At 49.0% G+C, this 26737-nt stretch overlaps 4 protein-coding genes across 6 annotated transcripts; 1 reads left to right on the forward strand and 3 right to left on the reverse strand.

The window, feature by feature from the left end:
* Positions 1-2228: 2228 nt before the first annotated feature.
* Positions 2229-3805, reverse strand: LOC120692024. Its single transcript, XM_039975234.1, has 2 exons — positions 2863-3805; positions 2229-2577 (listed from the first exon to the last, which is right to left on the reverse strand). Exons 1-2 carry the CDS (start codon positions 3526-3528, stop codon positions 2458-2460), a joined length of 786 nt encoding a protein of 261 aa, XP_039831168.1. The 5' UTR covers positions 3529-3805; the 3' UTR covers positions 2229-2457.
* Positions 3806-4845: 1040 nt separating this feature from the next.
* On the reverse strand, positions 4846-8309 carry LOC120692442 (5'-adenylylsulfate reductase-like 5). Of its 2 annotated transcripts, none has more exons than XM_039975742.1 (4): positions 7991-8309; positions 6557-6738; positions 6319-6431; positions 4846-5609 (listed from the first exon to the last, which is right to left on the reverse strand). In XM_039975742.1, the coding sequence occupies exons 1-4, from the start codon at positions 8171-8173 to the stop codon at positions 5194-5196; spliced, it is 894 nt and encodes a 297-aa protein (XP_039831676.1). In that variant the 5' UTR covers positions 8174-8309; the 3' UTR covers positions 4846-5193. The 2 variants fall into 2 exon arrangements, with proteins under 2 accessions (XP_039831676.1, XP_039831675.1); XM_039975741.1 differs by having other exon boundaries at positions 6319-6443; positions 7991-8307.
* Positions 8310-8487: 178 nt separating this feature from the next.
* On the forward strand, positions 8488-13735 carry LOC120692441 (elongation factor P-like). Of its 2 annotated transcripts, XM_039975738.1 has the most exons (11): positions 8526-8809; positions 9387-9417; positions 9507-9520; positions 9656-9706; positions 9825-9894; positions 10668-10734; positions 10850-10917; positions 11567-11690; positions 12652-12691; positions 13156-13223; positions 13374-13735. In XM_039975738.1, exons 1-11 carry the CDS (start codon positions 8603-8605, stop codon positions 13378-13380), a joined length of 747 nt encoding a protein of 248 aa, XP_039831672.1. In that variant the 5' UTR covers positions 8526-8602; the 3' UTR covers positions 13381-13735. The 2 variants fall into 2 exon arrangements, with proteins under 2 accessions (XP_039831671.1, XP_039831672.1); XM_039975737.1 differs by having other exon boundaries at positions 8488-8809; positions 9387-9520.
* Positions 13643-16242, reverse strand: LOC120692440 (protochlorophyllide-dependent translocon component 52, chloroplastic-like). The gene is made up of 6 exons (XM_039975736.1): positions 15443-16242; positions 15215-15313; positions 14902-15046; positions 14599-14793; positions 14292-14479; positions 13643-14199 (listed from the first exon to the last, which is right to left on the reverse strand). Exons 1-6 carry the CDS (start codon positions 16123-16125, stop codon positions 13941-13943), a joined length of 1569 nt encoding a protein of 522 aa, XP_039831670.1. The 5' UTR covers positions 16126-16242; the 3' UTR covers positions 13643-13940.
* Between the last annotated feature and the right edge of the window lie 10495 nt (positions 16243-26737).

The following is a 26737-nucleotide window of genomic DNA, read 5'->3' on the forward strand; positions in this document are numbered from 1 at the left end:
CCTGGTCCGGCTCACGCTTGGCCCCTGGTACTACGTCTCCGGGCTCAAGACGCACAGCATCGTGCTCCCGCCGCTCGAGCCCGACAAGATCACGCCGCACTGCCTCTTCCTCAGCTACCAACCGGAAGCCGGCCAAGATGCTCCTCCTGTTATCTCCAGGAGCAGCCTTGGATCTACAGGCCGTGGCCGTAGCTGCCTCGGCCCCAATTTCCCCTACGTATTCGCCGTCGCGGCCATGCACTCAATGTCAGCCATGGCCGGAGCTCCAGCAAGGAAAGGACTGAGATAGAAGAAATAGATGGGGGCAAAAATGTCCTTTCAATGTCCGTTCATGCTGTCAGGTCGAATTTGTGTGCCACGTCAGCGAAAGTGATAAATCTGTATCGTTTTTGTTCATGCGATGCTAAAAACTTAGTGCTAAAAATAAAAATGCTATTTAAGGAGTTGGCAGTAATAATGATGGTAAAAAGTTAAATATTCCGAGATTTGGTGTATGAAATCTGAATGCACCTTGATGGTTTGATTTCCTGGGGATCTTTTCATCTTTACGCGCCCCTCTCCCTTCAAACCCTGGGTACGAGCATTCATTGCTCGCGCCAAAGATGGCAGTGACACTGACGACGGCTGCTCGGCTTTGAAGGAGCAGCGCTGTCAGTTCGGTGAACCGCCAGCCGCCAGGGGCCAGGGGCCAGGGGCAGGGCAACCATGGCAATTGGCAACCATGATCCAATCAGTTGCCCGAAAGGTATTGTTATTGTTTGGTTTTGTCCTCGTGTTATTTTGACCGTTAATTACAGTGTCAAACAAATTCAGTTTATAAAATCAATTTTAGAACTTCTGCGCTAGTGATCTTAAAGAATCTAATGAGGTTTTTGGCCGCGCGACTAGAGGATGGCACTGTAGCAAATCGTTGATTAATGGGAAAATTCGATTCATGCCACCACAACTCCGTGAAATTGGGTGTCATGTTGAAAATCATGCCACTCAATGGCATGATTTTCAACATGAGATCCAATTTCAAGAAATTGGAGTGGCATGGATCCAACTGACCCTTGATTAATTACCGTCATTAGATTCGTCGCGAAAAGTTACAATCATCCCTAAAAAGATTTTACAAATACACTTTATTTAGTACACCATGCATGCGAGATTTTTTTTTCAAAAAAATGTGCGCACTAGAATTGTTGCAAAACCAAACAAAGCCATTAATCGCCAGCCAGATGCCCTAACCTAGAGTGGTAGTCTGGTACTACGCCCATTACCAGCCTGTCTGGCCTCATCAGTGAACACAGGACTGACTTGAACATTGTGTGTTCTACGGTCCTTTTTGGGAAGGCTCCGGTCAGTTCTGTACTGTTCATATACTGTTGGTTACTGTTCATTGGAGCTGGAGTTGCCAGGCATTTCTAACTCCGGCGGCTCCAACCTCTACCACGTTGGATGTAGCATGGAGCAGGCAAAAACGGCTTCATTCTACGGTGTCACAAACAGTGAAAACAGTGATTACGGAGCCGGAGCCGGAGCTGCTGGAGGGAAGAGGGCCTACGTCACTTGCCGATTTGGCACCCCTGTGGTCTCATTCAGTCATTCTTGCTTTCCTGGCTGGGAGAGGAGCATGGAAGAACGAACATTGGAAGATTCAGGACATGTCAAGTCCCAGTTTTGCACTGCAAAATCGCCATTTGCGTCAGTGTTTTGTTCTTCTTCATTTTTTTATTTGAGAATATTGCGACAGTGTTTTCGACAAAGGAAAAAAATACAAATGGGCTTTGGATGGGACGTGCCGGACGATGGGCCTTGAATAACCGAAGCCCATTGGGCTTGAAATGGACCGGTGCGATGCCAAGTGAAATTCCAGCGATGATTCAATATTTTTCACTTGAAATCTGTCGGTTGTAAACAATTCACTGAATTTTTCAGGAACAGGTCACCTTCCAGCGTCGGCGTCACGAACAGCGGTGTCAGTCTCATCTCCCTGGACTCGTCCCAGCCATTGCTGTCGCAGGAGCACTGCTCAAAGATGACTTATTCTTATCCTCTGGCACATGGATGCCAGATCTTTTGCCGCGTTGCCATTCCGATCCGATGCCATTTTCCTAGATTTTTCTCAACGGGGTTTCTCGGGACTTGAAAAGAGGAAGATCACTGTCGGTGGCGCGTGGCGCCCTGCGGTGTCCTGGTCGACAAATCAACAGTCTCCCATGGCGTATGGCGAGTTGGCGAGGACGTTCAGTGAACGGTCATGCACAGCCAAGAACCATGATCACAGATACAAGTATTCACATCTAGTAGCCGGAGCAGTACATGTATGTACATGGTGCATGAGAATGATAGTGTACACACAGGTCACTGGCACCTGAGAGCCCTGGCCAATATAAAGAATGCACAAACAAAGCAATAAATTACAGGATGATCTAGTACTAATAGCGCATGAAATCCCAAGTTCTGACTGACGCATCAGAACCCCTGATAGTACCCGCCAAATGATATGCTTGCCCGTGCCGATGATGCGCCTCCCATGACCGACGACATGGTCTGGTTCAGTCTGGATGCCTGCTGCACAGCCTGCTGAATCCTCTGCAGATCAACCAAGCGGAATTCTGTCAGAATACCCCCATTTCTCTACCGGTGCATTTGCAGCCATTAATAACCTATTCCGAGATTCCATTCTGCAATAATCTGGTCTAAATCCAAAGATTCTTTTCATTAGTTTTGCACCAACGTATAAAGTGAGGTTTAAGTTTTAAAAGGATGAGTAAAGTATAAGCAAGCAATATCTTAATCCAAGAACATGCCGTTAAGAATGTTTGCAGGTGTTAAAAAAGCTGAATTGCTAGAAGGCGTCAGGGAAGAGCCACGAACCTCGTCGCCGGCATACATCTGGCGGTGGATCTTGTGATCCTGCCGCTTCTGCTGCTGCAGCTGCAGCTTGCCTCCAAGCAGGAAGATGAAGAACGTGGCTGCTGCAACCCCAAACGAGCAGAGCGCGCCGACACCATTCACCCTCAGGTTCCCCACGCTGAGGCCAGTTTTGTTGACGCCTTCTTCCTCCTGAGCACACTGATCATCAGGTGCAACAGCTTCAACCAGCACCTCTTCCTGATCAGCCTCCCTGACACCAGATGGAGATCTGACCATCTCGTTATGATCTTCCTCTTCACAGATCAGTATCTCTGTTACCTTGCTCACGAGCTCCTCTTGCTTCGGCTCGCCCGGCACGACGAAGATGTCCTCGGTGGCCGGATCATGGACACAGGCATCCTGTGATGGTAGCAGGAGGACGGGTTCCTTGTCCTCCTCCCCCTCATCTGGGATGCAATCGTAGGGAGGAGGGTGAGATGCAGCGGCGAAGTGGTCCATGTCGATCACGACCAGCTCGGCGCCGAGCAAGAGCTGGTCCTTACCGCCGACAGCACCATGCCCGCCATTGCTCCAGTCCTCTTCCAAGAAGAAGTAGGAGCTCTTGTGGTCAGGCAGGAACTCCCAGTCGTCAAGGCTGATCGCATTCATGGAAGCCCCTCTGCTCATGGGCAAGTTTGGATCAGGGATCTATATAGCTGGACGCTTGCAGCGATGATACCTAGAGTGGTCAAGAATGGATGCTTCCCAGGAATCAACACAAGTGGTGCTATGGAAGGATACTTTGTGTTTTCTGGAGGGAAACGACTGGAGAAGAACCAGTGGCAGTGGGAACAGGACCAATTGTTGGAGCAAGGGAAATGGCAAACCAATTTTGAAAGAGTTTGTGTGTGTTTGGGCTTAGTCATCATTGCTGCTAGGTGACAAGGGTGAAAATGTTCTTTGGCGCCTACCTCTTGGGAATTCTATCTTCCTTCTTTTCTACTCAATTCTCTTTTTTTTCACGCTCTATGTGATCCAATCAGGCCGAAAATGTGAAATGTTTGGACCCATCCATTAGGATAAAGCAATTATATAATAAAATAATAGGCTTAGTATTATTGGCTAAAATTCATGGATTAGTTTATCTTCGCCCAATACGCCTTGTGAAATCTACTTAGCATGAATATTGCATCAAATAACTTTAAGAGTTTTCTGTTATGCCCAGTGACTCCCAGTTTAAATACCACATCCAAAAGTATAGAAAAAGACGCTGCAGCGGCATACCGCATACGCTAGGCTTATTGACATTTAAAATAATTCTCAAAACTTATTTTGCAAAAGGCAGACCGGATAGCATCCAGTATTTCTGAAAATAAATACATGTACATGTACCACATGGTAGTTTTAATTAGACGGCATATGTACATGTACCACATGGTAGTTTTAATTAGACGGCATAACAAACTCATTAAATCTGTCTCCGTCATCAACTGTCAGAATTAGATGCCACTGCAACCTAATCCGCATCCACGTCAATCCTTTTCCATCAAGTTATGAGGAGCATTTCCAGAATGTTATTTGCAAGTTAAATCAAATTCTGAGAAAACCGCACAACATAGCTGAGGAATCATGGTCAAGCAAAGGGGGCTATAAACCAAATATACACAAGAAAGGAAGATACATGCACCAGTTAAGAACGGCATGTACAGGCGACATCTGTTCTGAAGCTTCTGCATAAATCCGAGTTAAGATAGCGACCAGAGATAACAATGGATGATCAAACAGAATAGTAAAACTCCGAAGAAACCTTAAAAGACAAATCGCCAGAGGGAATAACAAAGTCACCGAGAAAGAAAGCCTTTCAGATTTCACGTGATCTTGTTTCTTCCAAACAATAATACAATTTAGCAACCATTACAACTCACGAGAGCAACTGAGTTCCACAGAATAGAGCACGACTCAGTGGCCCAAGCTTCAAGCTCTTCATGCTGGCTTAAAACAGAATTATAAAGTGAAACCAAGTTCTTTAATGGAGAATAACAGTGTAAATTACAATACAGCACCACAAACAGAAAGAAATCCTAAAAAAGAAACTACCAAGATGTTCATCATACATGGCCAATTTACTGTAGTTAATGGACAAAGATTAGGCATTGCATCAGCAAATGCAATGCAAAAGTATTCCTAATATACAACAGCACATGATGTCCTCAAAATTTACATGCCTGTAAGGTTTCCCCACTTCCTGACTGCACAGAACAGAGAACCATGGTACATAGCAGGATGGGAAACAAAGATTAAATGGTCTCACCATGTGAGCAGCTACCCTAACAAACAACACCTCAAAAAAGCCTAAACTTGCCTTGAAGACGACGGTTCACCCAGTGAAACAGAAGTAAACGAGGATGCCCAAGCTCGGGCATTACTTGCTCCTTTCCTTAGGTCTGTTGCCTTATTGCTCAGTCTAAGCTTGCTCCAAAGCCTCCTCACATCAAGTACATTCAATGCTCGATCCAAGAGCTGGTTTGAACCCCTACGGATCCCCAAGTTTAAGTTTTGGACACGCACAACTAAGAAGGCTCTCAAATGAGACATGACAGCAGGTATAAAGTGCGCCGCAACCTTCAGGATGATAAAAAGAACTGCAAGCAACAGAAAGGGCTCATCATTTGCCATTTCACGAAGCGATCGATCCCATGGCATGATGGACCTCAAGTTTCCTGTTCTCTCTTGCTGCACAATATCAAGATGCGCAATTGGATCTAGACCTGCAGCAGGAAAAGATCCATCAGAATAATGCTTTGAAGTACTACAAGGGACCTAATGGTATAATTATCCATGTGACCACAAATGTAGCATGTAACATATCCCTGTTTAGTTATTTGGAGTGGAGTCAATCCATACTATAATGACATGTTGCTAGAAGCATGCCCAATTGCCACGTAGACTATTACACCAGGCTGTTTGTGTACATTCACAAGCATCATAAAGAGCATGTGAGGCTGTTGGTGTACATTCACAAGAATAAACCATCATAATTAGATTACAATCTTGGTGCCTGGCCACATAGGGGCCATGCGTAAAGAGCATTCGAGGCTTTTTCATTCATGGGTGCAGTTGATTCACCATTATGCAGCAACTGAGTTCAAGAAAACGCTAGGCGCTAGGCAGACATTAGCCTACTGACTAGCGCCTAGGAAGGTTAAACGTAGGTTTAAACCTAGACGTTAGACCACCGTTTAGCGTTTAATCTCGATTAAACAATGTTTAATCACGTCTTTTTTTGAACCATGGCAATAATTTACAAGATAAAAACTAAAAATCACACAACCTACTAAAAAATCCAATGAATTTCCAATAAAGGGAAGGATTATATTCCCAATCATTAGATCTGCTCAAGTCTCAAGTAAAGCATATTTGAAAGAAACTGTGATCATTCAATAAAGCTATGTATGCATGAAGATTTGTTGTTGGTACCTGTAGTTTCTTTATAGAAATCTACCAGAGAGCTGAGATCTTTTGAACCTCGATAACGAACCATCGTAGTCTCATTTACCAGAAGAATGGCTGGGACAGCACGAACACCATATCTTGAAAACAAACTACAGTGAGCGGATACAGTACAATGAGCAGCAATCCACTGAACAATTTTTTTGTTCAAGAATGGACAAATTGCCTCAATTCAGTAGACTAACAAAGTTCAACATTCACATACCTAGGTGTAGCAGAAGATTCTTCAACAGAAAAGTGTTGTATCTGAGGGTACATAGTGCTGAGAGCTTGAAATATTGGTCGGAATTTGCTCGAAAATGGACACCATGCAGCGTAAAAGAGAATGGAGTATGAAGCACCCCTACGCCGAAGGTTCAACTCTGTATCAATAGCCTCTCCACTCACCTTCAGCAGAAGACAAGGTATAATAAGTACTACGGAAGAAGCCACAACTTTTTCAGTTTCGTAAACTATCCACATTCCATTCGGTGCACTGCCAAGGTTTTCAATTAATCAAGTAATAGAACAAGATTCTCCATCAAGTAAAAATGTGCCAACAATGGATAAATAAAGTTGGTTAATGAATCTGCAGAAAATTAGGATGATCTGTGTCATCATAACAGCAATAATTTTAGGTTGATACTATTTCCCATTTCATTGCCAACATTAGCAAAAAAAAAAGTAAACATAATTTATCCAGCTAAGACAAATCCTGTTACAATTGAAATATGGCCTTTGCGCTTTGTACATGGATGCACATGTCACCACCAATCAAATATGCCTCGAGTTTGGTACAAACTTTCAAAATCCAAACCGACATCTCATATTGTAATCATGGCAACATTCTTGTCAGCATTTTGGATGGTTAGGACTTAGGACAGTACATGCATGTACAGAACAAGTACATGGAATGATCACTGATAGAAAAGTACTGTTGCTATAGCTCACGGAATGATTGAGTAAAAGTTACTACAAAAATAACTTCTCTACTATCAAATTGCTTGATTAAGTATGAGGGCATGCATGTCATGTGGTATCATACTATCATCATTGTATCCTCAACGTGTCTTTCTTTGCTGAAACCCAGACATGCTCAATCCATGTTGCCCCATCCCTTTCCTTGAATCTTGCCCCAATTCCCAAATTCCCTCAGGCCCAAAATGCATCTTACATCTTGCTGATTATCCCTCACAGCACCGATCCTACTTGTCCACCCTCTTTTTAAGTCCACTAGCCTCCTTCTGTTTATTATCAACCAATTGCAATCATAAACACATTTTCTGCCAAGCAAAGGTTTATTGAGTGACTGGATTCCTCAATTGCTGTGGTTTATTGTTGCGCCTTAGAAAGCTCCTATGTTGCTAATTTTGCTGCTCCAGTTTTTAAAGTCAGGATTAACTAGCAAGGAACAAGATTCGCACCCATCATGTGCGAATATTTCTAGCAGGAAAAAATAAAACAAAAAAAATCACGGCATCTTTCTCTGTCTCCCACCTCTAGTATCTCCCTGTACTGTACGCAAATCGTATCCCGAAGGCGAATTAAAAAGAAAAACAACATGTCGCTTCTAATTCCCGAGATTTCGACAGGAACGTCGCGGCTCGTGGCGGGAGGCTAGTTGGGCCGATGAGGCAGTGGAAGAGGGGAGGAGACCTACTTCGAGAGGCGGGGACGGCTCGATCCGGATGTAGGGGCTGCGCAATCCGACGGCGTCGAGGAACGGCGGCGCGTCCCTCCGCGCGCATGTGCCCGCGCCTGGCGACCCCGAGGCGGCGGCGGCCGCCGCGCCAGCAACGGCTGCGACGAGGGCGACGGCCACGGCAACGGCGGAGCGCATCATAGCTTCTCTCCCCCTTCTCTCTCTGTTCCCTTCGATTCTTCCGCTTCTGAAATTTCTCCGCGTGTGGAGGCTAGATTTGGCAAAAGAACAAAAAAATCGGCGAGGTTATTTTGAGGGGCCGGTGCGGGTGGTGGTGGCCTGGTTGGTTGGGGCGCTGCTGCCTAGTAGTGCCGACGGCTTGACCTCCGGCAGCCGGGCAGGGGACAGGTGGGTCCCAGCACGCAGCGTCTTTTTGGGCTTCAGTCAGAGCCACCCAAACCCAATTCGAAACAGGAGGTCAAAAAATGGCTAAAGGGTCCACGGTTCCGTGGGCCTGAACCCAACTACAAATGTTGGGCTCGGCCCATATTGTAGCCATTTCGCTGCGACCCGTTCCCTTCCTTCCGCCGCGAAGCCACAAGGGGAGGGGCAACGCCGCCGACTTTCGCGATGCAGATCCTCCGCCGGAAGCTTCTGGAAGCTTCCCGCCGCCTCCCCCTTTTCTGCACCCCGGCCGCCGCGCCCCGCGGCAGCGCTCATGCGGTCGCCACGCTCGCTGCCGCCGCGCGGTGGGCCCCGCCCGCCGGCGCGGGCTCGCTTGCCGCCGCTCCGTGGGCCGCCACCCAGCGACGCGGCGTGAAGATGCTCGGCTCCGACGTACGAATTCCCTCGCGACTCTTCTTCATCTCTTTCCGATGATTCAGCTCGGTCAATACTTGCCAGGGTTTCAGTTAGGGCTTTAGTGGTTTGATGTAGTTAAACTGATTTTGTTCAATTCGCCGCAAAAATGGTTAAGATTTTTTTTTGTTTATTTGTCTGCGGCAGGATTAGTTTGTTGCTCTTTTGTCTCTGGGACTGGGAGAATTTCTTCAGTTCAGGCCGCAGAGGCATGTTATATGGAACGATTATGCAGGGTTTAGCTGGTAGTTTATTACAGTAGTCATGATCATACATCTTATGGATCGAATACATATCATGTATTCAAATGTGCAAATTTGTAATACACAGTGCAGGAAACGCTTCTTAATTAAACTCATTACAGCTAGCAGTCAGTAGGAAGGCTATGCAGTTCACCAAATACATGTCATGGAAATTGGAACGACTATGCAGGGTTTATGTCTAGTTAATATCTTTATCCTGGTCCCCCAAATGCTTTCTTTCAGTTCTGCACTATTTTTTCTTTGCTGAACCACTATGGGCTGATTAATTCTGGGACTGTCTTCGTATATTGTAGGTGAAACTTGGAAATGTAATACAAAGAAGAGGTGTGTGCTTACATCTCTTGTGCTTTACCTTTTCCTTCAAGTATCACTGACAGTTACTCACTCATCCCTTTGGTCAACCTTAAAACAAGGTCGCATTTATCAGGTACAGAAGTTTTTTTTTTGGTATTCTGCATCCATTGGTAGTTACTGTTCTGGTGAAGTTTGTACTAATTTATACCTGTGTTCATCACAAGAACAAGCCATGTATTGTTTCCTGACTTGGTTATGTTTTGTTCAGGTAATAAAAGCACAACATTCACATCAAGGAAGAGGAGGGGCCACAATACAGGTCGTTTATTTTAATTCATCATTTATTTGCCGCAGCAATTGGCGTCTCATGCTTCACTACCACAATCACGAGTAGCCAGCATTTACAGTGTTTTATTTTGAAAACTTGAGTGTTACAGGTGGAACTGAGGGATGTTGACACTGGAAACAAAATAACAGAAAGATTCCGTACTGATGAGGCCCTTGAGAGTATGATCCCCACCCCCCACCCCTTTTTTTTTCAGAAAAGCCAACTTTATTAGCTAAGCTAAGCTAAATATAGCCATACAAGCCTTTATGTTGTAGCCTAACTGCCCCCATGCATGTAACCTTCCCCCTAAAATGTGCTCACATGTGTTTTACGTGGGTACTTCTTTCTCCTGTTTACATTATGTTCTTTTAGGGTGTCACATAGTATTCATGTGCAAAGCCAATTTTAGATAGTCTCATAACCTATGGAACATGATCGAACAAACTAAATTGAATTCATGACCATAATTAATCTACGTAATCATGATGTAGAAACTGGTATTATGGACCAACAAGTTTGGTAGTCTTAGGACCAAGATGTTGTCTGCCAGCCATGATCAAGAGCCTCTCCAAAATTACGCATTGTATTAAAGCTTCAATTAATTTGATTACCATAATTGTATTCTTTTTGCACAAACTCACATTGTAGTAATAGTATTGAAGAAAATATAAAATATTATGGTACCATATCTAACTGCGTTTTGTGAGAAGCCGTCAGTTGGATCCTGGCTAAGTTTCAGCCTTCCTGTCTAGCCAACTTCTCTAGAAAGAGCCTGACCTAATGGCCTTGTATTGGCCTGACCACCATTTGCATTGGGAAAGGGGACTATAAACACTGGCTACCAAACGTTATCCAGTTTGGTGGCAGTTGGCATCTATGATAACATGTTTGGTTCAGTTTTTTCATGTTTTAAACTTACTAATCATTAAAAACTCCGTGTGAACACAATCAGGAGTTTTTGTTGAGGAGAAGTCATTCACATATCTGTATCAGGAAGGAGACACTGTGATGCTCATGGAGTAGGTTTCATTTTCCAATTTTCTTGTCATTAAACTATTCACATCTAAGCTGTGATGCTGTCCGCACTTACTTTTTAATTGTGATCTAATCTGGTGTCTTTTTTTTTTTTGCCAGGCCTGAAACATTTGAGCAAATTGAAGTTTCAAAGGATCTGTTTGGCAAAGCTGCTGCGTACCTGAAAGGTTCAACTGAGTATTAATTAATAACAATAAGGAATTCTGATGGTTTTTGAAAATAAAAATGTGCTTATGTTTTTAATAGTTGTACAGTGAGCTATTTAATTCTCTTATGACTCCCTCCTATATATGAAAGCTGATGGTTGTGTAGTATTATTACCTTTCAGTTTTCCTAGCATGACAAAGTACAAAAATCTCAATTTAAGTTAATAGTACTATAGTGCCATGGGTGTGTTTGAACACTGGTCTGGTCCTTAGGTGTCCGTTTTTATATGTAATAGCCCTCAGTGTTTTCTCCACTCCACCCTCACTTTGGTCCAAGGTGTGGTATGGTTTTACTGTAATTGGGCCTTTTCTTCTCCTTAATACAAAGATACGCAGCTCTCCTGCGTATTCAAGAAAAAAAAAGTTAATACTATAAGTGGACGACTTAAGTTTTGCCAGAGGAGCGATATGTGTAAATCTAGTAATGTTTATTATTTTTATAGCTGCCTTCTACTATAGGGCTTAACTTATCATAGTCTCCAACCATAGCACCTCGATTTTAAATTTGCACTGTGCCACTGTCCATCTTCATTTCATATGCTCAGTTTGGAATTTAGTTTATAACGCATTTGTTAAATCCTTACACCCTACTTATTTCTCTTATAAACAGATGAAATGAAGGTCAACCTACAATACTTTGATGGCCGGCCAATGTCTGCTACGGTTCCTCCAAGAGTGACTTGCACTGTTGTTGAAGCACAGCCGAATACAAAAGGGCTTACTGCTCAACCTCAGTAAGTTTTTATGTTATTTATTTAATCATCCACTTATTTCGTATAAGATCTGTTTATCATAGATTTACAAATAACAACATTTTTTTGTTGTTTTTACCACTTTTAATGGGTTAGTTGATAGAGTGCATATCCTGGGTGTCTATTCATACTCTGAAAGAAAATAGGCTTAACAATATTTTTTTGTTGTTGTTTTTACCACTTTTAATGGGTTAGTTGATAGAGTGCATATCCTGGGTGTCTATTCATACTCTGAAAGAGAATAGGCTTGTTAAATGTTTGGCAATGAGGTTCTGGTTACATAGTAATATGATTTAATGCAATCTAATGAGTAGTGATTAATTGTTTAATGTGAGCATTCTAGTTGGCAGTGAGCGAACAAGATTAATAGCAATTCGCTTTGAGAGAGAATATAAGTTACCAGCACATGCATATATCAAGTAGACACAGGCGGTGGGATGCTGAATTTTGGAAGTAGGCTAGTTTGTATCAGTCAGAACTTGTAAAAGCAAGAAGCTGCAGTCACCTGTTTAAAATTGTCAAAACTAGCTCTTTGGTTACCTGTGCAGCTGTGCTGAATTCAAGCCTCACATCTTCCAATCACTGGTGAGGCTGTGAATGTAAGAGATATTTTTGGCCCCAAACCTCTGCTAGACGGTAATGAATAACATTATTATACAGGGTTTCTGACTGCCCAGATCATACTGCAGTAGTTTTTGGCTTCCTAAACCATTATATTGAAATGATATCTGTAATCTTGAGATTTGATTCCAAGACTTAAATTGCTTGATAGTGCAGAGGACTTTGTAGACCCAAGATTGATGAACACCCTTGTCATTATATTGTTATCATATAGCACTTAGAACATATCTTTTAATAACACCAACTTCATAATTTTTACAGTCAGATGTTTGAAGCCTCAGTATTATAGAGTTAACTAAGCACATGCTTGTTATAAATGCAGGTATAAAAGGGTCGTGCTGGACAATGGTCTTACAGTGCTTGTAAGTTGCTGGGCACCATTTTGTAGTTTGCTTACCTAGAACTATTGTTATTATATGCACTTGTTGATCTAGTGCTGTTATCTTTGTTGGACTGTGTATGGAGTGCAGTAGGCGTGTTTTTGTTTGCAATTTCTTTTTTTTATAGATCATCTATTTACGGAGCTGATTTGTAGTTGCTGAATCGGCACAGCTTTATACTTCTCTATATTTTCATTTGAAGTTTAGGCACGTAACCTTCTCATGATTCGCCCTCTTTTTTCCTTTTGTCAACTAAATTTTGTTGCCACCATAAATTTGATCGGTTCGCTTATCTTCATTAATGCGGCACCTTGACTTTACCTGAAAATAAGTTCTGTCCTGAATTTTTTTCCTGGATGCGTAACTTATTGAATAGTGATTGAACTTGTATGGACCCATGTGCGCACTATTTCTTACAAACATTACCCCTTTTGCTGTTATATCAGGCACCACCTTTTATTGCAGCGGGCGAGAAGATTGTAATCAGTACAGCAGATGATTCATATATGACGAGGTACATCATAGAAAGTCTGATCATTTCTTTATTGTATCATAAAAAGCAATTTAAAGAATACAGTTCATCATTTAGAATCTGCACTGGTTGTCATGTCTATTTTGATATTTAAATTCTCCTGATAATCATTAAAGCAACTTTGCATTTCAGGGCCTGAGGGATATCTTGGATAGCGCATTGTTATTCCAAATGGGAATTGAATGCATTTTCCCTACTAGGATAAGTTTTCCCTCGTGCAGCTACCGTGGTCGCCAGCAACCGAGAATTTAGTTTGTAGCCACACATTTTGTACGCACAGGTGTTCTTATTTTGTTTGTTTGAAACATTTATTCAACAGCTTCCTTTCATGGAGAACCATGGGAATTTTTGTGGGAACACACAACACACGTAGAGAAGCTACGTTGATAGATATTTTGAAATTATTTATATTCCCTTGTCTGGCTTACTGTTCCTCAGAACAATGGGATTTCATTGTCTAGATTTCAATGCAAATAAATACGAAGTTTGACTAATGATCCATATCTCGCATATGATTTACATATCCTGCAGCAGACTGCCAGATCCTATCAGCAGCAGTGGTCACTGCAAGAACATACTTGATTATATACAGTTGCTACCGTATCAAATAATTTGCTGTGCTTCCTACACATTTCTAATTTGCCTTTACTATCAACAACAAACTCCTAGCAACAAAAGCCGCAAGTTTTCCTGAACACATCACTTGTAAGCGTGGATGTAATCTTGGAAGTAGAAGTTCTTCTGGATGAAGTTGGCTAGCCAGCGGGACGCGGCGAAGCACAGCACGGCCGTGGACACGACCACGGCCCTGTGGACAGTCGACGTTACCAGCGTTCCCTTGGCGACGGCAAGGAATCCAATAACGGCGACCGACGTGATCTGCAGAGCAACCTCGAGTGCCTTCATGGCCTTGAGCGCGGCGCTGCAGCTCGTACACTGCACCACGTGTGACCAATACCTGGACGGGGCATCAGGAGCTTAGCATCACAATTCACAGTTCAGATTGCATTGCAGAATTCTCTGCCAGGTGATGTTTTCTGCTTCATTTACCTCTCCATGAGCTGATCCTTGGTAGGGGTTGGTGGCAGCTGATCGACTTGTGGGGTTGCCCAGCCAACCTGATTCTTGCAGAATTTCCTGAACCAGTTCCTGAAGGCGATCACCATGTTGTCCGACGATGTGGGCACATAGCAAGCTTTTTGCCAATTATCGAGGCCTACTGCGGCAAATTTGCGCTCCTGCAAAAGGAATTCATTAAACAACTAGCAAGAGTTACACAAGCAATTCCCAATCACTAAGCTTTGAGGTAGACCAGAAATCAGATGGTTGTGCCTGACAGGAACAGGACTTGAGTTACCTCAACGTGAAGGAGGAAAATGTCTGAATCCAATATAAGATTCTGGCCTACATGGTACAACCACCGTGGTGTGAAGTTGTGGAGCCAGACCCCAACGTTCCTCGGGAACGCCCAGATCACCCTGCTCCTACCAGGAGTAACCGGAACGCAGAAGAACACCAGCAGGATCCGAGGTGCCTTCTTCTTGCCCTTGGCCTGACCGGCCACCAAGAACAGAAAAAAAAATGCTTGCGCGTTAAGGCGGTTCTATGAATTCCTTCCAGCTTGGCTTGCATTGACAAAGGGGGAGGGATTTACACACACCTCTTGGGGAAACGGTGAACCCACGAGCGTGGCTGGCGCGATGAACTGGAAGTAGCCACGCTCCTGCGGTGACACAAACCCTTGTATGTTCGCCTCCGAGATCTTCATCTTGATCGGACCGCCGCCCTCTTTATCGTAGTCAACTGTGAAGAAAACAAAAACTCCCAATCAGCGATGCAGAATGCCAAGCATTTTTTTTCACTCCTTCCAGCATGAGCCCCAGTGTAAGCTCAACAAAAAATTGGCTGAAAGAACCACTTCACTTGCAATGCCAAAGATGAATGGTGATATTCATGTAAGATCAGGAACATATCTTCCAGGATCTTCCTTCTTGCGGATTCCACGCATTATCCCCTTGTGCGCATATGGTACATGAGCTGGGTCGAAGAGGTTCTCTACCAAAACATCATACCTGCATTGCAGTTTGCAACAGTGCTACAAGCTACTTATGACTGAACCATGAATATCCAAATGTGCAATGCAGCTGGATCGACCAATGGCAGAAGCATAGCAAGACTCTGAAAAATGTTTGAGCCTGTACCCGTAGGGAAGATCCCTGGTGCCATAGACGGTGACGAACTCCGGGTCGTCGATCTCGGGAACCAACGGCGGCGGCTTCCTCTGCAGCACGTCCTTGTGCTCGGGCTCGGCCCTCGGGTAGAACCACAGGATGTTGTTCTGCACCACGCAGGGGTACGACGCCACGCACGCCTTGCTGTTCTTGTGCACCGGAGGGCCGAGGGCGGGGGCCTGGGGGATGAACTTGCAGGCGCCGGCGCCGTCGAAGCACCAGCCGTGGTAGACGCACTGGAGCCGCCCCTTGTCGTCGATGCGGCCCTCGGAGAGCGGCGCGAGGCGGTGCGGGCAGGCGTCGTCGAACACGCGCCACTCGCCGGCGCCGCGGTCGTACCAGGCGACGACGCTGAGCCCGAGCACCGTCTTGCCGTGCGGCGCGCCGGGGTCGAGGTCGCACATGGGGGCGAAAGGGTACCACTGGTCCAGCCAGTCGAACCGCTCCTGCCCGGACGGAGACGGCGGCTCCTCGGTCCGCGGCGTCTCTGCTGCCACGGCCGACGCCGACAGCCGGGCGGCGCGGCGCCACCGCGACTGCGCGATCCGGGCGCCGCCGCTTAGATTCCTGGATCTCAGTGGCGCGGCGGCCGCCGCGAGGGGGAGCGACGGGCGCGTGGCGCGGGCGAGCGGGAGGAGGGAGAGGGGGTCCATGGCGCGGCGGCGGCAAGCGCGGCCACAACCGGGGCAGACCTCGCGGCGTCGCGAGGAGCCGGGAACTCGTGGCTGTGGGAGTGTGGCGGGAGTCGTGGGCACGCGGCTCCTGTGGGCCGGCAGCGGCGGTCGCGGTTGGATCAGGCGATCAGCACCCTCCTTCCTGCACCTGTCGTCTGTCCATGGTGGACGTGAAATGACTCAAATGCCCTTAGCCCATTCAGCCCTTATCCTCCGCTTCCAGAGCACCATTCGACCCCCTCCCTGCTCGCAGAGCAACGCCGCCGCCTCTCTCTCCCCGCTGCGCCGTTGCCGCCTCCCGGGCCGCCGCCGCCCCGCACCCTCCTGGCCGCCTCCCCGCACCGCCCCTAGACGCATCTGGGCGGGCGAACGGGGGCGCGCGAGCTTTCCTGGCGGGGGCTCCCTCCTCGCCGGGGTGTGCCAAGCTGGGGCGGTGACCGCCCGCTCTTTGTTTGTGCAAGGGGATTCTTTATTTGTGTAAGATATGGATGTGTCAATTTGTTGGCTTTTGGATGTGTTAATATGAAGCACTAGTTATGGTTGATAATTTTCAGTGCATATGTTGCCATTGATACTGTTCTTTTGTTGAAATGGTGCAAGCATTAGCCTTGTGCTTCTTTCTCATGCGTTGTGCATGTTTTTATTTGAAAAAACGGTTTGGGGTATATATGTCCAAGTTAACAGAGCTGCACCCAAAATCTAACAGAATACTATATATATTTGGGTAGGGTAACGTCTGTAATTTTTAGTGGTATTTTATGAGGCCAAACATTTTCGGTGGTATTTTACGGAAATCGCGATCTTTTAGTGTTATGAGACCAATTTTCCCAACAGATTATTCAAATGACGAAGAAGATCTGGAACAAATATCCAACAAAACATCACATAGAAAAAATATATCAAAATAAATATGGAAACTATGATATCCACCACTAGTAATGTCTTCTCTATATCTATACTACTAAAAAGGACTAAGGGTGACGTTTTCTCGTCTACATCGTGGCCCCCCTCCTTGGTTAAGCCTACGACGGTCGTGATTCGCCCATTTGAATTTCCACATGTGATCTTACTTCGATCGTTTCAACTTGCCCAGCGCTCGCCCACCCGCAAATCTCGCCGCCTAAACGTCACCCGCCCGCTTCTCCCACCGCTCGCACGCCTCCCTCCCACCCCCACCGTCGCCACCCCCTCCCGTATGCCGCCGCCGCTCCATCCCGTCGCCGCTCCATCGTGACTCAATATTCTCAAGTTTGATAAAAGAAAGTATGCTGACAGTTAGTACCCATCAAACTTTGGAAACCATATATTCTTATGCACTTTGTTAGTTTTGTTACAACTTGAAGCACCAGGCATGAGGTTGTTACAGTTCTTGTCCTGGGATACTCATTCTTGTAATACATGGTCCCAAACGTTCTTATTCAAAATAGTACTAAAGTATGTCATTGCAGGGCCACTAATGTTGTTTTGATGTCAAACCATCAGACAGAAGCAGATCCAACAATTATCGCCTTGCTGCTTGAAAAAAGCAATCCATGGATTAGTGAAAATATAGTAAGGCCATTCTTTTTAGTATAAACTGTTGAGTTAATGAACCCAGGAGCTGAGCTACGTAGGCTCCGGGGGGGGGGGGTGCACGGACACCCACGCCGAAATGAAAACTCAATGCTAATTATTAAATTTCCATCTTATAAATTAGAGAGCTAGCAGCAGAACCTTGGATATTACACCCGCTCGGTTCAACTCTAGCTTCGCCCCTAAATGAACTACATACCCAATGAAAACAAGTTTAAATTTTCAGCTGATTAGGTTTATGTTGCGGGCGATAGGGTTGTTACTGATCTGCTTTCCAAGCCATTTAGCATATGAAGGTCTTTTTCTTCACCCAGAAACTTTGTGATATGTGATAATGTTGTTTTTCTGCTTTCTTTCACTTCCATCATTTTTTCACTTAAGCATTTTTTTAACAATCTCATGCCTAGTGCATCAAGTTGTAGAACTAACAAAGTGCATTTTTCCCCATCAAGAACCAGATTGGCGTGTACTCAAAAAAGCATATGAATGATTGCCCTGAGCTAATTGAGATAAAGAAGAGATCGAATACTACAAGTCTTAAGGAAATAGCCTTGGCTTTTACGGCATCTTCCCTTTCAATAGCATGTTAGCTTCGAGTCAAAAAAAAAATAGCATGTTAGCTTTTAATCATTTTCCCTGTGAATATTAAGTCAAATGATTGCATAAATTTTCACCATGTTTTATGTGTGCAGGTTTCAATGTTTAAGAAAAATTGCAATGATATTCAATGGCTAAATATTTTTTTGTTAATTCTTACAATCATGTGGGAGGATATTTATCTTTTCAAAAACAGAAGTCCTACAAGCTGCTCGAAAAGATGTGGGAGGACATTTATTTCTTACACAAGCCTGATTGGACGCTGCTCGACAAGTTCTGGTGACAACAAAATGATTGTGTGTGTATATTAATAAATCTTAAATCTCATGTGTAGAAATTATTGTGAAATTTATTGTGAAATTATATATATTATTGTGAAATTCTCTATATATTATTGTGAAATTATTTTTATCATCTGTAGAAAGGTACGGGCACCGAGCTAGTAACACAGCTAAAAATTGCTAGGGTCGCAGCAAACAACCCCGTAGAGAAGCAAGGCCGAAAACCAAATGGTCCAAATTGGTCAAAAGTGAACATAGCCCGTTAAGGGTCCAGAACATGGTAACGCTATGAAAAGTCACCATCCGTTGGCCCATGAAAAAACGGACGAGGCTTCTCCGATGTGATCCCTGGTCACTGATGTGTAGGTCCACTCCACGCGAAAGAAGAAAACACCCTCAAGGCAGCGGAAATCTGCCACGGCGAAGATGAGGATGGCGAAGAGGCTGTGCGGCTGATCAAATAAATAGTGTTCGGCTGGTAGAATAAATAGTATTATATGAGAAAAAATAAGTCGAGACAAACCGAGACAAGCTAAGATTTGGTCAGCCGAACAGCCTCGAAGATAAGGATGAAGACAGCGCCACCAGCGGCCGGAGCAAGGGAATATACTAACTCTAACCTAGCTACCTAGAAATACTCTAATAGAAGGGGATATATACACCACCAAGTGGATCCGCGACTCTCCAAGCTGAACAGCGCCATGGAGGAGCCAACGAATCCGGCGGTGGGAACGAGAATCGCTTCAAAGTTGCCTGTAGCAGGGGAACGAGACGTTTTGAGCGGGGTGGGGGAAAAGTTGACCAAATTTAGTCACATCATATAACTTGTATCGGCTGTATATGTCTCGTCATAGAGGCCGGATTGGTTATCCTTTATCTAAAAACATCATGTAACTTGTATGCGCCTACGATCTGGGTTGCTAAGTTGTTGCAGACCATCAGTTTCGGGCCCGCCCATTCTGACGTCCTCTCGCCTGTTGTGTCCACCGTCCGTGTCCTAGCAAAATTTTGCCCAACAGCTATTGGCCCAAAAGCCAGCCGCCACCATGATCAGGGTTGCTTTTGACAAAAAATAAACAATTGCAACAAATTCATTAGTTTAGATAAGCTTTCACATCGCTAACTTGCTCTTTAAAGCATGGGGCAAATATAAAATAATTTTGTTGGTTTCAATAAGACTTTAAACACATCACTAGTGGCTTGCTCTTTGATTAATACTACCCCATTACAAATTATTAGTCATTTTGGCTTTTCTAGATACATAGTTTTTGCGTATAGCAAAATTAATGTATCTAGAAAAGCTAAAATAACAAAAATTAGTCAAATTTGAAAAACTTTGTGTCGGTGTCCTGACCCGGCAGTCCGGACCCAACTAGTGATGATGCTGCGTATTCCTCGTCCCAGATGTTGATGCAAGAGGCAACACAGTAACGCACGGGTTTATCCTGGTTCCGGCCGTGGGGCCGTACGTCCAGCAAAGGGATGTGCGAGAGCACTGTACTGTCTTGCACCGGGGGTGCCTGTAGTAGGAGGTCCAAGCGAGGCGAGAGAGGGAGGGAAGCTCCCAAGTCTCTGCTAGAGGGGGAGTTGATTGTGGCGAGTGCCGATATCGAGGCTCAGAAGAGCGTATGTGCTCTGCGAGTTGTGCTGAGCGTTGTGTTCTACCGAATGGGCTGACCACCCCTTAAGGGAAAGCCCGTCTCCTCCTTTTATAGACACAAGGAGGGGCGGTGTACATGCACAGGGGATCGTGGAAGTCATCGTCTTCTCCCCGAATCGCAGGGGTGTAGTGGTCGAGCACTGTGGGAAGTACACAGTGGGGTATGGCGCCGGGTGTAGCAGTCGTCCTGGGCATCGTCCTTGGTCTTGCGGAGATCGCGCCGATGTCCTGGCGGCTCCAGCGGGCGGCGTGGTCGTTGCTGTGGGGGTACCGTCCTCCAGGCGTGGCGTGGTGGCGTTCCGAGGGTCCTACAGGCCAAGGTCTTGTCCTGGCCAAGGCCGGAGCCGCTTCTGAGGGCCGTGCCCATGCCGTTCGAGGGCTCCGCGGAAGAGAAAGTACGAAGGAGGTATGGGTAGTTGGCAGTATAGTAGCTGGAGCAGTTCCGAGCACATCTTGTACTGCGTCGCAGGTTCCCACAGTGTCGTCACAGCGTCCGGAATGGCGGAGCAGTGACCGGGGTTGGCGGACAAAACTCCGGTCACAGCCACTGTGGGGAATGGCGGCCTAACGCCATCTGACCCGAGCGCTGTGGAGGAGTAGTTGGCATTAATGCCTCCGTACGGTGGACGGGTGAGCGGAAAGGCCGTTTGTCTTTTCCGTCGAGGGGTGGCCTCGAGCGAGGCGGAGATGATCCGCTCCCCCGAGGGTAGGCTCGCTACCCTCGAGCGAGGCGGAGGCGCAGGGCGCGGTCGAGGGCTTCGGCGGGGAGCCCTCGAGTGAGGCGGAGATCACCCTGCGGGTCCAAGGGGGGTGCGGATGGGCCGCACTGCGTACGTGGGCCGCATGTTGGGCTTCTTTGAGTCCTTTCCTTTCTTCCAGATTGGAAGGAGGCTGTAGGCCTTCGTGGGCCCGGTTGCCCAGCATGTGTTTGTGTTTTTTAGGGTGGCTTTAGTCCCATGATTAGGGTGCCCCTAATCATGGTACCCGACAGTAGCCCCCGAGCCTTTGGTCGAGTCAGGAGATTCGGCCAAAGGGTATTTCGGCAATTTTACCCCTTGATGTGACCGATCGGCGCTGCGCTCCCGCTAGGCGCATCCGGGTGCTGGCCTGGCGGACGCGACAACTCGTCAGTTGGGGCAGTGCGCCTGCAGAAAAAGTACTCCGAGGCACGTGCCCTTCTTGTTTTGTTCCGGGGATGAGACGCGTCAGCATGCTGAGCAGGCCAGGGCCATGATGGCGCCCGCTGCTCTGCAGCTGGTGCTATTGCCGAGCTGTCCCGCGCTCAGGGTCTCAGCCCTGCTTCCCCTGGTCGCCTTGCGACGCGCCATTCGAGGTCAGTCGGCCAGTGCTGATGCTGTGCTGCTCAGTGTCCAGGGGCTCGGCTTTGCGTTGTTTGGTCACGTCTCGGCACGGTAATCAAGGGCATCTTTCGCTCGTGGGGTGCCACGCCGTCACGGGCAGTCCAAACCTTTCCCCTGCGACAGGCTTAAGGCTTGGCGCCCGACGCGGCTATAAATAGGGCTCGTGGGACTTCCTTTCCTTTCCAACTTCCCCGCTCTTACTTCTAACTTCACCTAAGTCTATAAGGTTTTTCTTTGCCTTTAATGGCCGTCCCCCGAACGGGGTGGCCTGGCTTCTTTAGGCTTTGATGCTAGAAGAATGCTTGCGAGCGGTGGGGAAAAGTTGGAGAGGGCGTGCTCACCATCCCTCAGCTTCAGTGGGATTAGCAAAAGAGCATTGGGCCCGTGGGGTCCTGCTTCTGCGATGTTCCTCAGCCTGAAGGGGCGTTGAGATGCCTGACCATGGCGTCGGCGCCAGGTTTGGTGGCCGTTCTTCGCATCGTCCCTCTGGGCGACAATGTTGCTCTCGGGGAGATGGTGCAGAGGGTGTTGTTCGCCAGCTTGCCCCCCCCCCCCCCCGCAAGGTCTTCGGTGGAGGAGATGCTAGAAGAAAGCTTGCGAGGAGGGCATCCCGCCGGCCCCGTGCGGTCTGGGGGCTGCTCCTCGCAATCCCGAGTAGTCTGGTCGTGATGTCGGCCAAGGACTTGGTGCTCTTCATCGGCGCTCTCTCCTCCCCAAGACAGGGAAAATTGCCACATAGGTGGCAATACATTTGTAATTTTCAACGGCTTCGAGACGGTAACCCTTTGTAATCTTTGTTCGTAAAGAGCAATGAAGTCTCCTTCTCCTTCGCGGAGAGGATGACCGAGGGTGTACAGGTGTGTATCAGCCCCGCAGAGACTTAACCCTTCGAGGGTGTGGCTCGAGTACTGACTGCGGCGGCCTTAGTCTGCCCGGCGAGGTCACAACGGTGCTTCGGGAAGCAGTGAGGTGGCCACTCTGAGTTGCCTATGCAGATCATGGTCGCCTTGAGTTCCATGGTGCCACCGCTGGGCATGTCGACGTCGTGCGGCCGAGGGCATTCGAGCAAGCCTGCAGAGGATTTGGTCCTCGAGTGTGTGAAGTTTCCTCCGTGGGGACGCGCCAGCGCACCCGCAGGTGTAGCCTCTGAGGCCTTGGAGGAGTGTTTGCACTCGTCCAAGGGCTATATACGTCGCCCTGCCTGGTTGCTTTACTGGGGTGGCCGTCCAGCATCTTTTTTAGACGGCATCGACATTCCTTTCAGCCGGCCTCAGTGTTTTTCGTGCTGGCGCAGTGACTCATAGTCCTGCTGAACCATCTAGCAGTCGCGCGTTAAGAGTGGAGGTTTTGGGTTAAACACGTGGAACTTCACAATCGACGGTTGTCGATCCATTCGAGGGTGCGGCCTGAGCCACGGTGTGCGAGGAGCCCCCGAGCCCCAGCCTGCGTGAAGGCGTTCAGGGGACCCTCGAGTTGTATTACAACCCTCGTCGCCCTTCCGCAGGGAGGAGGGGTGAAGCGCACCATGCTACCCATGGCCGGGCTGTGAGCTATGGCTGCTTCAGTGAGCTGTTATCGGGTGGTTCAAGTGGACGTCCGTGCCCCATTCGATAAGGGTCGGCTCGTGGTCCGTGGACACGTCACATGAAGCGCTCGCAAAGGTTCGCTAGGCGGGGCTCGGACCCGTTCGATAGGGTCCGAGGGCTCGATGCTCTCCCTCGATGGGATCCCCCTGCTAGGCACCCTCGATTGGCCTTGAACACTGCGTAGGATGTCTCGAACTCCGCGTTCGAGGGTAGCTTGTACGGCACACCATGAAGTCCCTGACTCTGGATTGATTTCCTGATCAGTAAGGCCTTGGGATTGATTTCCTTCATCGGTAATGAATCCCCGGAGGAAATATTCCGTAACTGTTCGCTTAGACAGCGCGGAGTCGCAAGTCGTGCGCGTGGGTCTTTCGCTGGTCGTGGGCGACGTGGCCCGGTATGTGCGGTGCAGTACGGGTGTGCCTTTTCAGGTGGCTGCCTTGGGTAGACGAAGCGTCGTGGGCGGCAGCTGACGGATGGAACAGTGCTACAGTTGCGCCGCGTCCGTCGGTTACCGCGCCATAATTATTGCCAAGTGCGCGCATGGGGGACTCCGCGGTCATGGGGCCCAGCCGTCAGAGACAACGAAATCTACCGCATTCAATGCGATGGATTCGGGCCACGGTGGTGAATCCGCCCATCTTGATGGATAAAAGCAGGAAAGGGGGGTCGTTTGGGCTCACCTGACCACTTTGCCTTCGTTTCCCCTGCCTTCTCCGCGCTCCCCTGCATCCTGAGCCCATAGCCGAGAGCGAGAGGAGGAAGAAGGAGAGAGCGAGAGCGCATCTTAGCCACCGTAGAGCTTGCCTTCCCATATCCCTCAGCGGTTCAGAGCGATGTTGGATGTCCAGGAGCCGTTGTCGTGAGGGAAGTCCACCGCCACCGAGGCGGTTTTGGAGCAGCTGGTCGCCGACAGGCTGCTGCCGATGAACATCAACTCGGAGCGGCCGGCGTGGATTCCCCCGCGGCCGGAGGAGACCAAACCGGATCCCCCCGAGGGCTACGTCGTAGCCTCGTGCGACTCCACGAGTGGGGATTCGGCGTCCCCGTTGGCAGATTCATGCGGGAGCTATGCGAGTACTACAGGGTGGAGCTGCACAACTTCGGCCCCAACTCCATCTCGCAGGCGGCGGTCTTCGTCCCTGTCTGCGAGGGGTGTCTGGGGATCGAGGCGCACTGGAATCTATGGATCCATTTGTTCCGCGGCGAGCTCTTCATCGAGAATGTGTGGGGCCAACCGAAGAGGTTCGCCCGCGCTGGCGCTCTGATGCTTCACCTGCGCCCATCCCGGAGGAGTTTGTACATCCCCAACAGGATGACAACGAACAACGCCGGGTGGACCCGAGGGTGGTTTTACCTGCGCAACTTCAGCAACCAGCTCCTGGCATTCACCAACAAAGTGCTCCGGGAGAGGCCGGAGAAGTGGGACTGGGGGGTATCGCCCCCACCGCATCAAGCCAGGCTCGAGGTGCTCACCGACGCGTTACGGCATCTGGTGAGGAGGGGGTTGACGGCGGCGGCGGTCATCGCGAACTTTCACCGGCAGAGGGTAACTTTCACCGGCGGGCTCGAGGATGTCGTACGTGCTGCTCCCCCGCGACAACGCTACTTGGAGGGCGAGGAACGCGGTGGCGGAGTTCCCCGACAACCCGAACGATCTCTGGGAGATCAAGATGCACCTCGAGACGGGGTACCTTTCTGTGGTAACTTCCAATTTTAATTTGTTGCCGATTTGTGCTTCTCCTCTCCCTACTCCCTGATTCTGAATGGGTTGCGTTTCGCAGGGGTTCAGCCGCAGGGGCTACACCTCGAGGCCTCCGGTCCCGGAGGAACGCGAAGTCAACCGCCTGCACGCAGAGGCGGTGAAGAAGCAGAAGGACACGGCGGAGGCGGTCGCCGCCAGGAATAGGAAGAGGAAGAGGAAGGAAAAGCACGACAAGGCGTGCAAAATTGCACACGCGGAGGGGAAGCCGCGGCCCGCCACGCCCGAGTCCACCGAGGAGGAGGAGGGCTCCTCGGATGCCGATATCAACTTCTCGGATGACGACGAGGCGGCGACAGGCGCGGGTTCCCCGCTGGTCTATCGAGGGGCTGGCGACGAGGATGTGCCCGTGATGCTGGGTGAGGCGAGGCTCACGCCAGGGTCGTTGGTGGATCCGCCCCTCGTAGGGACGGGGCGTAGATCGCCCACGCCAACGGCGGGATGAAGGTCGCCCACACCGGGAGTGGGCGGGAGGTCATCTACGCCTGCAATAGGGCAGAGGTCGTCTCGACCGGCGACAGATAGGAGGATACCCGCGCCCGCGGTGTTGACGGGTGGCGATGGGTCCGCGACGAGCGTGGATACGTCCGCGCAGACGGCCTCGAGGCTCTAGGCTAATCCAAGGAGGACGCCATCGGGTCAGTCGTCGAGAGGTGTCAGTGTGCCACGGGCCCGAAGGAGCGGCTCGGGCAAATGCAGCATGAGCACCCGGTCAGGGTAAGTGATTTTGATTTTATTCTTTGTGTTCGTTGAATCGACCCCCAATCCTACTGACTTCAGTGCTTCTTCTTCGATTACCAGCTCCGGGGCCATCGCCAGGGATGCAGCCCCGCTTGCGCCGACCAAGGCCCTCAAGAACGGGGCGCATGCCACACCACACACGGCACCGCAGCCCTTGCCCATTGTGGATATCGTGGCGGAGGCCGCGAAGCTCCAGGAGGCGATGGCTCGAGGGGCCCAGAAGGCCCAACAGGCTCGAGCGCCAGAGAGCAGGGGCGACGCCGGCCAGGGCGGCGCTGTAACGGCCGCTCAGGCTGACGCCGAGGGGGAGGTCGACCGGGGCGGCGCAAATGATGCCACCCGGCCGAACGCCGAAGTCGAGGCCGGTCGGGGCGCCGCGGATAGCGCCGCCCGGCTGGTCGCGGGAGAAGGAGAAACTGGTGGGGGCGCGCAGGAACGCCCCGCCAGCCAAATAGGGATGGAGACCTTCGTCCTCGAGCCCTCGAGGGCTGGGGTCGAGGGTGTCGCGGAGGAGGAGTCGGCACCAAGGGCGCCGGCAGCGGAGCAAACCTGCGTCCCGGAGCCTGCGGGGGCCCGGGACGACGGTGCTGTTGCAGTGGTGATGGCACAAACAGCGCTGGAGAACGTGGTGCCGGTAGTGCAGCTGCCGGAGAGCAGTGAGGAGTACGGGGACTCGAGGGACATCGACCCTGCTGCTGCGGCCAGCGCCGCCGACCGGATTGCCGAGTTCACGTCGGCCTCCGAGGAGGTACTCAATGCGGGGACGTCCAAGGAGCCCCGTCATGGGGCGCTCATCGAGTCCGGGGGTCCTCTTGGAGTTTCTCCGCAACAAGCAGGAGGAGGAAGCCATCTGGAAGGCGCAGTTCGAGGCCGGCTCTCAGATTCTGAGCCACCTCGACCGCGCCTTGGAGCTCCATAGAACGCCGGATTTCCAGATCAGCCAGGTGGGTGGCTCCCTCCCCAGAATCATTTGTATTTGGCTTTGATTTTATGTGTTTTATTCATGCTCTCCCACTTGCAGCGGCTGCGGG

The sequence above is a fragment of the Panicum virgatum genome, chromosome 9N, assembly GCF_016808335.1.
Source record: "Panicum virgatum strain AP13 chromosome 9N, P.virgatum_v5, whole genome shotgun sequence".
Lineage (NCBI taxonomy): Eukaryota > Viridiplantae > Streptophyta > Magnoliopsida > Poales > Poaceae > Panicum > Panicum virgatum.

Bases quoted from the DNA above. Each gene is read 5' to 3' on its own strand.
- LOC120692024 (XM_039975234.1), bottom strand. From the start codon at position 3,528: ATGAGCAGAGGGGCTTCCATGAATGCGATCAGCCTTGACGACTGGGAG. The intron at 2,578-2,862 runs GTTCGTGGCTCT...GTTGATCTGCAG, and splicing joins AGATGTATGCCGGCGACGAG to AGGATTCAGCAGGCTGTGCA.
- LOC120692442 (XM_039975741.1), bottom strand. From the start codon at position 8,173: ATGATGCGCTCCGCCGTTGCCGTGGCCGTCGCCCTCGTCGCAGCCGTT. The intron at 6,739-7,990 runs GTAGGTCTCCTC...CTTCTGCTGAAG, and splicing joins AGCCGTCCCCGCCTCTCGAA to GTGAGTGGAGAGGCTATTGA. The intron at 5,610-6,318 runs GTACCAACAACA...TTCCTGCTGCAG, and splicing joins TTTCTATAAAGAAACTACAG to GTCTAGATCCAATTGCGCAT.
- LOC120692441 (XM_039975737.1), top strand. From the start codon at position 8,503: ATGTTGGGCTCGGCCCATATTGTAGCCATTTCGCTGCGACCCGTTCCC. The intron at 11,691-12,651 runs GTAAGTTTTTAT...TTATAAATGCAG, and splicing joins GGGCTTACTGCTCAACCTCA to GTATAAAAGGGTCGTGCTGG. The intron at 12,692-13,155 runs GTAAGTTGCTGG...CTGTTATATCAG, and splicing joins ACAATGGTCTTACAGTGCTT to GCACCACCTTTTATTGCAGC.
- LOC120692440 (XM_039975736.1), bottom strand. From the start codon at position 16,125: ATGGACCCCCTCTCCCTCCTCCCGCTCGCCCGCGCCACGCGCCCGTCG. The intron at 15,314-15,442 runs GTACAGGCTCAA...ACTGCAATGCAG, and splicing joins ACCAGGGATCTTCCCTACGG to GTATGATGTTTTGGTAGAGA. The intron at 14,480-14,598 runs GTAACTCAAGTC...TTCCTTTTGCAG, and splicing joins TTTTCCTCCTTCACGTTGAG to GAGCGCAAATTTGCCGCAGT.